The sequence below is a fragment of the Gymnoscopelus braueri genome, assembly GCF_963280865.1.
Source record: "Gymnoscopelus braueri genome assembly, chromosome: 7".
NCBI lineage: Eukaryota > Metazoa > Chordata > Actinopteri > Myctophiformes > Myctophidae > Gymnoscopelus > Gymnoscopelus braueri.
This window is the reverse complement of record NC_137608.1, coordinates 33,352,920-33,362,697: the sequence shown is the minus strand read 5'-3', so window position 1 is coordinate 33,362,697 and position 9,778 is coordinate 33,352,920. Positions and strand designations below refer to the sequence as shown.

General features: G+C 39.6%; 1 protein-coding gene across 1 annotated transcript; it reads right to left on the bottom strand.

The window, feature by feature from the left end:
* Positions 1 to 55: 55 nt before the first annotated feature.
* Positions 56 to 9,010, bottom strand: tm2d2 (TM2 domain containing 2). The gene is made up of 4 exons (XM_080434277.1): positions 8,574 to 9,010; positions 7,835 to 7,922; positions 7,500 to 7,615; positions 56 to 1,795 (listed from the first exon to the last, which is right to left on the bottom strand). The coding sequence occupies exons 1-4, from the start codon at positions 8,888 to 8,890 to the stop codon at positions 1,582 to 1,584; spliced, it is 735 nt and encodes a 244-aa protein (XP_080290403.1). The 5' UTR covers positions 8,891 to 9,010; the 3' UTR covers positions 56 to 1,581.
* Positions 9,011 to 9,778: the final 768 nt, after the last annotated feature.

Here is a 9,778-nt window from a genome sequence, read left to right as displayed (position 1 = left end):
AAAACATTGGAGATCAAATAACTTAAAAATATTGACAATGTTTTATGTTCAAAGAAACAGAATGTTTCACACATTAACATTAGGCAAAAGAAAATAAGAAATACAAATAATTAGCAGTTGAATACATTACATTTAAAAGAATATAAAACACTATCCAAATCAGCATTTGGGGTAGATCAATATTTATGTACAACATTTTACAAGCACAAGGTTGCAACTCCATGCCTGCAAAATGGAGGACTAACCCCCCTGCTGCGTCTGGCACATAGAACCTCCTCCATTGGGTGTCCACTACACTTCTGGTGTAACAGTATGCAATGGTATAGTTTGCAGGTAGAGACAATAAACTAAACTGAATTTGTGTTGTAAGGATGACGTCATCAGCATTCTATCACTTGCCAAGAACATGGGCCCACCACTTACATATTGGCAGTTGTGGTCTCATCTAATTAGTTATTGTCCCTCTCAGTAAGTTGATTCTAGTTGGATCGCTTAATTATTACAGGGAACGGAAAACACTGGGTGGATTTGTCTGAAAAATCTGTAATACCTTCACTATTTGTACATGTTCTATGGGTTTGATAAATCACAATGGAATTTTGTGAGAATGTGAAATTCATCCTAAAGCATATAGCATATGACTGATGGCATTGTGCCCTAGTGGCTGGACAGACTGTTCTGTTACAGAAAGGTTCCACATTCAATCATCACTATGTCCCGTTGAATTGTCCTTCAGTAAGACATCCAACTGGTATTTTCTCAATCACTGTAAAAATGCTCTGGTTTAACGCATCAGAGTGATATGTAAAATAAAAATCTTCAATTCCAAATCCTGCCTTGTTATTTAACAACTTTTCAGGTCATTAGAAAAACAGTACTGTTTTTTTTATAATTATACCAGGAGCTTTTAATTGGTTTTGTGGGCCTTCGGGTGAATAACTTTACAGTATGATATTACTAATGATTCAGGTAATTTCCTAGATGTGTCATTACTATGTATCATGGTGTACCATGTTTGTACTTGCTTGGTGTGCTGCCTAATCAGTAAGCGTTTACAGTAGTATGTCGTTTTTTGTTTGTTTGTTACTGCTAGAACCTATTTGACAGATGATAAAGTACAACATTCGCTATTTATACTTTAAATGTAAGTATAGAGTAAGGTCAAGTCAATGTAGCATACTGGTGCTAACAGATCAGTGTCGCATACTGCTTAACAATCTATGGACGTGCTCACTGCTCAGTAGCTCTTGATACACACACATTGAAACCCCACACCATCCAATCAGCCTACAGAGGACATACAGTACGCGTAGCTGTGAAATTGCCAGGCAACAACAAGACACTTGTTGTGGAGTCAGATTTTGTGTCATGGAGGGTAAAGAGTAAGTAGGTTTTCATTGTACACAAACACAATTGCTGAATTCACTAATGAGCATGCCTTCAAAGGGGGGGGGAATTAATTAGTGATATCAGCTGGTGTAAAAACTCTTGGTCCTCCATAGTACATGACTGAACACCACCCCTAGTTGTCAAAGGAAGATTGATAGTGACCAGTCCTTTGCCTGTGGCTATGTTTCGGCCTCAGTAGTAGGTACACCAGTTGCTGTAGTCGCTAGGCATCAGCCCACCGGTGATGAGCAGTATGAGGTCGACGAACCACCAGATTCCCAGCCCTCCCAGGGTCAGCAACTTGCCCACAGCCGTACCCGTGTGTCCCAGGCAAAAGCGGTCGACTCCGAAGCAGCCCAAGAAGAAGGAATAGAGCAGGGTCGTGATGAAATAGTGCCCTGTGTATCTACAATACACACAAACAAACCAAAAAGTAAGGGGCGGTTTCAGTATACTTCAGCTCAATTCATCTTATTTCAGCTCAAAACTGAAGTAAGGGAAATTTGGTTTGCAGACAGACAACAATACATCATATAGACAAAGATGAATTGATAAGACCAGTCAAGTAATCAATAACCTGATAACGCTTATAAAAAGACCAGTAACTGCAAAATATCGCATACAGACAGTAAGCCTGCATAACCCATTTAGACCTTACAAAAACATGCATGTTGCTATATACTGAAAGGTATAGTTACGTCTAGGGGTTCCAGGTCTAAATGGGATAAAATCAACAAAAACATATTACAAGATTTATGCTAAATATTGCAACTGGATTTGTAGACCTGACATTCTGTACAGCTTCAGAATAGTTTGTATAGTAAGCTGCCTTTCTTTTAGAAAAAAATGCAATTTCAATGTATTATTCTGCCTCAAAAGACACTGCAAATTATGCAACCTAACTGCAGTAGTGCAACAGTAAATAGCCAAAGCCACTGGATCTTCAGTTTTGGAACGCTGTGCCCAGACCTCATCGGCTCAACAGAATGACCAAGATATACAGTCAAACATGACTAATAACCTCTGCCTTTCTCACTACTTCCCACTCAAAGTTTCGTGCTAGTTATGCATGAGCCACAAGACTCACAAGTGAAAATATTAATTAAGATCCCCAGTCTGTTTATTGGGTTAATGAGTTTGTTTACTCGGTGCTGATTTGTTCAATATGTGCTATGAACTGAATGATCCTGACAACTGTGAAAGGGAAAAAGGGAATAGACGAAGAGCTCAAATTGCTTGTCTTTACAACGACACAATCCTGCAGTGCTGGCCTAGTTCAAATCTACAGTCTCCCTCCTGTGCCATTCCCACACTGCCTCCCTCTCACCTTGCTATTGTCCGTCTCAGTAAAGAAATCAAGCCGCAGGTTAGATATCGAGGGAAACAACGAATGCCATGCATGTGATAATTTGTTTATCAACTAGCCTTATTTCTTATTTATTTACAAAGACAACAAGTAAATAGCATGATCAACATTTTCCCAACAGTCAGCGAGCTGTCTCAGAGCATGGCAGGCACTGCTGGCATGCCTCACATTTTTTGGTACACAGCCATTCTGTGAAGCATAAACGGCAAATGTTTTCAGGTCTGTGTTTTGGTTCTCTCTACCGTGTCTCCTCAACAGCAAATTCTTCAAAAAATAAATAAAAACAGCAGCAACTATCTACAGCCGAGGTTCATCCATGTTAGACATGATGACCATCCTTAAACAGCGAGGTCATTTGAGATACTTGTGGCACTTTTAACTCGTGCTGATTGGTCGGCTGCCATAGGGAGACCACCCTCTCTGTCCTTTCATAAACCCTCTCACCCAGGGCAAATGCTAAATTCCAAGAGAACTGCTGGTGCATATGCTGCACTGAATGCAGAGAAATGGCAGTAGTGATTGTCTATATCTTTGGAAATACTGCCATCTAGTGGTCAAATAACGTCAACCACGTACTTTCAACAGTATTTAATTCCAAATTATTCCCAGTGGATGAAATTACATTATTTTATTTATTTAGTATTTAACTCAAGCTTATTGGTTTGGGGAGAAGGGGGGGGAACACTTAACTAGACTATAATTTGAAAACACAAAAATATTGTATTTTTTGTATTGCATCAATTAACAGCACAAGCAAAGACAGGAAATGAGCATTTAGAGGGGACAGCATGCTACACTGGGAACAAAACAACAATTATGTGGTAAACACACTAACTGAGTCACTGGGGTGCCTGAACATTTGCATTTTTTATGTATTATTCATTCCGTTCCTAAGCACTGGTTTATCACTCCCAATGCAATGCTAAAGAGAGGAATCAGACAGCCAAAGCAGCAATAGAAACCATAAGCTGTTACATCATAGGGTACATACTGTAGCGGATCATAGAAGAGAATATACCGCACTCAGTTTGTGTGTTCCCAAGTGTGATTTTCTATTCATTGCATTATTTCTTGCTGCGCTCACAGCAACAAATAATGCAATTTAAAAAGAGTAAAGAAATCACACATGGGAACACAAAAGCGGTGTCAGTATTTTCTCTTCTTCATGAATCCATTTGTGCTACCCAGCAGCTGTGAAAAGCTATAGGCGTTTGTGTCTCCTTGAACTCTCATATAGCGGTTCATACATTTGCATTATTTATTTATTTGAATGTGTAGCTGCACCTTTCTATGTATACTGTAAACACAAATACCATGTCAAGTTACAGTCACATTTGAGTGAATCAACATCTTTCAAATTCTGAAGTCTCTCCATAACTATTCAGCATAGTGTATAATTAATAGAGAAACTTTAATGTAGGGCTGGGCAATTAACCAAAAATACATTGAAACGGATATTTAGAAGTAGAACAAATAACAGACTTGAAGGCATATTTCACTTTCAAACATGTTTGGAGTCTACTCTGGCTTTTGTGAGCAGCACTCCACACAGTTTTAAGTTGCTTGATTCAGTATTTAGATATTTGATATTCATTTTATCAGACACGCCCCCTTCCTGTATAAACCCATTGTAACTTTAAACTCCATTTTAACCATGTTAGACTCATTGAAAAGACACTGATATTGGCCTCCTAATGTGTGAGGGGGGGGGGCGTTTTTTTGTCCGCAGTGGCACACTATTACACTATTACTCTGGCAGTTAAATAGTTAAGAGCACTGCGCTAAGAAGAGCTTCTTAACTGGCTTTGGACTTCTTAGCCAAAGAATATCTTTCATAAGAAGCAGTTTTAAAGAGCACCTGGAGCACTCTTAACACCCTTCTTAGCTAATATATATTATACATACACAGTGTATAGATAGATGGATGGATATACGTTGTATATTTGTGGCATGTTGCTATGTGACGTTTAGCCCATTAACTAACTAGATGGCACTGGTACATTGTTTCAATACATTCTGTAATATATTGAAGCGTTCACCACCACCAGAAATCCCCTGTTGTTTGAGAGTTAAATGAATAGACCTGTTGCACACAGAGCAAATTAAAGGGACATTATAGAACAGCAGGAGAGAACGAGAAGTGTGGATTCTACCCGCAATAGTATTATAATTGCATTTGGCACCTCATTTCCCTGCGTGTTCATTTTCTTGTTTTCATTCAAGTTTGTATTTAACATACACAGCACAAAACAACATAAACCCAACACAAGACAGCACATGTTTGATATAGAAAGAGGAAGTCATAGAGTAAAAAAAAAAAAATAATAAACAAGGGTATTGTGCAGTTACAGTTACCAACAGCGCTAAAAGCCTGTTCATTTTCAGTGTTTTTTTTTTCATGGCGCTGTGGTAAGAAGGGCACTAAGAGCGCGTTTGGTAAACACCCATAACTTAAGGCAGGCTTCTTAGCGGAGCCTTCCGACCCTTCTTAACTCCCTAAGACGTTCCTTATTGGGAAACGCGGCCATTATCTGTCACCAGAACCAAGGACGTGTATTTTCAATGGGTCTAACATGGTTAAAATGGAGTTCAACAGTTTTTTATAGGTTTTGTTTTAAAAATACACATCTGTAACAAAATGTTACAGATGTTACATGTAAAATATATATATATATATTGTTCAAATAATAATAATGTTTTGTATGTCTCAAAAATGTGTTGAACAAAAGAAAGAAAGAGAAAAGAAAGGAGAGAGGGAAGGGAAGGCGGGAAAGGGGAACCCTGCTGTCTCGCCTAGTGCTTGATCCACTTAGGCCTCCTCATTAAAGGAGCACTTCACCCCTGGAAGAAGTTTTCGGTCTTTTAATGAAGTTTAGGAGTCAAGAAACAAGATCCTGGGGTTTTTTTGTGAATAATCTGTGTTTTTAGATATCTAGTAATCTTCGCAATATTCGTGACGTTATTTGCATCATGAGAGATTGGTCTCATTCCTTTCCGCACTACATGTCTCGGCGTGTCTCAGTCAGACCATCTCAAAAGACAGCCCCAATGGGGTGTCCGTAACACTTTGTTCAACCTTCTTTCGCCACTCGGCCACTCCCATTAGCTGCGGCCAGCGGCCCTTGCAGAGTAAGACATTACTTTACCTGAGTTATCTTCTGATAGTTGTACTTGAATGTTGACATGAAATAATAATCCTGTGTAGTGTTTCATAAGCGCAAGCTTGAAAAAAAAAATACAGCGTGGAGTAGCAGCGCTGGTAAACAAACACCGTCACGAAAGGCTAGGATCATAATACCAAGGATGTGACAGTGATGTCAATACTATGCGACACGGAAGTGAAACTGCATGAAGATACTTATATGTCCCAGTGATATGACATCACTAACGAATCCTTGGACATAATATATAACTAGATGAACGTTTGCGAGGACAGCCAGTGTTGCCAGATATTGTGAGAGAAATAAGCAGCCAGGTCTATGAAAACAAGCCCAAAAGAAAAATAACTATGCCAAGAGCACTTTACCTAGACATGGGATATTATATATTTGAAAATTGCTGATCTACAAGCTCACAACGCTTCGCAACCCATTGTGAGCTTGTAGATCTGCTATTTACAAAAAAATCTTGAGGGGGAAAAAGTCCAAAATGTGGATTTTTTGCAAAATATTTTTATTTGCTTTTCAAAATGTGGAATATTTTTGACACATATTTGTTAGGGGCTCCCTGCCACAAATTATAATTTCAGATGGGGGTCTGTGGAAAAATACATGAACATGTTTGAGAACCACTGGTTTAAACAGCAATCAAAACATTTGGAAACAAGCCCAAATATCAACTACATTTTAGAAAGAAGCCGCTTATAATAAGCAGACATGGCGACACTGGCATGCTGTTTGGATGTTATTGTTGGAGATCACACCCACATGGAACCTCCCCTGCCACAAGGCACCAAAGCATTCTGGGAGTTGAAGTTATAGGCAGTGATACGCTGTGGTCCCCCTGTGGTCCCCCCTGTGGTCACCCCTGGAACTTCTTCCAGGGGTGAAGTGCTCCTTTAAGTGGTACCTGTAAGCTCTCGTAATAGTCAAGGAAGGGGGTCCAAATCTTACAGACGCTTTTAGTGTGTATTTTATTTTCTCTAGTTTAACAGAGACAAGATGTATGTCTTTAATCCATCTGGTAAAGTGGAGAGTCTACTGGCAAGCAAAGATGTTAAACTGGAGTTTAAAGTTACAATGGGTTTGTATAGGAAGGCGGCGTGTCTGATAAAATGAATATCTAAATACTGAATCAAGCAACTTTAAAACTGTCTGGGGTGCTCACAAAAGCATGTAGGTTAATCGAATAATCGAGAAGCAGGTTTAGTTTTTGTATCTTTTTTTTCTTTCTTATACTGTATCAACGAATTGACACAAAACCTTTTTTTTTTTATCGACAAAATGTATTTAATTGACCACTTAATCCTGTATTATACATCATGCTTTACAAAATTAGTAAAAACAGCAGATCTACAAGCGATGAGACGTGTTGTGAGCTTGTAGATAGACTATTTTCAAAAACATTTTTATAACTTCATTAATTGTAAATCGAGGCAAATGTTTGAAATAATCATGATATTGATATGAAGTGATATAACACAGCCCTACTTTAATGCTAGACTAGTATTCTCATAACACCCCCATTCAGCATTGCATACTATCATACATGAAGCCCTTTGTGTACCCAGCATGATGTCACTTACTTGATGCAGGGCACATTCCCTCTGAGGAACTCTCTGGGTCCAGCACACTCAATGTTATCCAGGGCAGTGCAGATAACTGGTGTGTGGTTCACTTCTTTCTGAGTTTGACCTCCCCACTAAACGCAGTGACAAGAGGTGACATGTGTAATGAATGACGACTTTCAAGATGGTTTTGAGTACACTGTTAATCTACAGTAATATTCTATACAATGGCATAGCACTCTAAAACATGACTCGTTCGCCATAAAATAGGCTCAGCCTCAGACATGGGGAAAATGCATTCTACTATTACTATACTACGTTTATAGCTTATAAATGATGATTAAATGATTTACCCCAACACAACCGTGGCCTAGCTCCAGATAGGCGCTGTTGTTGCCTGCATGATCCACAGGGTCTTGGCAGAGAACAAACTCCTCCGGTCTTCAGAAGACACCATCGATTGGTCATGGATGAAGAATTAAGTGAGAAAGCAAATTTGAATTACTGAACTTATATACATAGTAGTTAAGTGCAGCCAGGTAGCAGTGTCTGGTTCTCAACCTATGGGGGTGGGGGTCCCCAGATGACAGTGAAGTGACCATTTAAGGACTTCAGAAAGAAAGAAAGAAAAAGACCATTACTGCATCAAAAATAATCAACAAACTATACTATGAAAACTGGTCATTGGTCAAACATGGTCCAAAATGTAAAATAATATAAGAGGCAAATATTTTGAAAATAACCAATCTACAAGCTCAGAACACCTCGCAACGCCAGGCCTTGTGAGCTTGTAGATCTGCTACTTTCAAAATGTTTACCTGTGGAACCGAGTCAAACTAAATGTAATACCTTCTTATTTGTATTAACTATGAATACCTTTAGCTCTGGTCCAGAGCTAGTAATGGCTCAACTCCTACAATTCCAAGTGCTTATCACTGATCATCCTGATAACTTATCAGGATGGGGGGGGGGTCACCAGATCAAATATGATTAATTTGGAGGGTCGTGGCCTGAAAAGGTTGAGAACCACTGACTGGTATAGTAGTAGGGGGCTAACTGATAATGCTAACAACACCAAGGTTTAATACTCACAAATAACTGCAGAGGACGACAGGGGACGGGGGTCTGTATTCATACTGCTCGCTGACGTTATCGTCGTGTCCTCCATCGTTGTTGCTGTTGCTGCCGTGATACAACGTGATGTTGTCCTGTCCTCCAGGCTGCTCGCTGAACGGGACCACCGTCCCTGTCTGTCCAGAGGCAGCAGGCTGCGGCGGGGCTGGCGGTGGGTCCGATGTTGTGGTTGAATTCTGAGAGTGAATCCCCTCCAAACATTGTAGAAGCAGCACCGTCAGCAGCAGCAGCAGCTGTCCGCACAGTAGAATGTAGTTGACGGAGATCCTCGCCATCCTCGGAGCGGAGAGGAGCGCTACATGAACCGTGGAGACCGCATTTGACAGTGATATGATATTTAGGTCTGAACACGAACGTCTGCCAGAGATTTCGCTTTGTTTTTCCGTGTGGAGATTTTTTTGTCCCATAAATATGACGTCGTTGGCGATAATGTTGCCAGGTTATGTGAGAGAAATAAGCAACCAGGTCTAGGAAAACAAGCCCAAAAGAAGCGAGGCCAGGCCACATGAGCACTTTTAAACGGCGGCTCTTTGAAAATAGCCGATCTACAAGCTTGTAGATCGGCTATTTTCAAAAACTCTTGCAATAAAATGTGGAATATTTGGAAAATATTTTTTGAAACATTCGAACAACACAAATGCTCCCCCCCTGGGCACAAAACCTTTTCATGGAAATATTTGAGAACCACTGGTTTAAATAATGATTAAAACATTTGGAATCAAGCTAAATAAGCAACTAAACTTTAGAGAAACAAGCCCCAAAAACCGCAACCCGCAACTACCAATTTGTACAAGCAAGTTTACAGAAAAAGAAGCCCAACGTCGCTTATAATAAGCCGACATGGCAACACTGATTGACGGTTTGTGCTTGATCTCCATGCATCCTATGGTGCTATCTAGCGGATAGACTTAGAAATGTATTCATGGCATTTTATATTATCAAAAAGTTGGTCAGGCCCAGTGGTAGGCTACTCACATTTTGTACTTAAGTAAAAGTAGCAAATACCACAATCTATAAATACTCTGTTACAATTAAAAGTACCAGTATTCAAAATGTACTTGAGTAAAAGTACAAACGTATTGGCATCTAAATATACTTAACTTAATACTAAAAGTATAGCAGCCTACTCATTATGCACGACCCATTTCACAAGTTTCCAAATA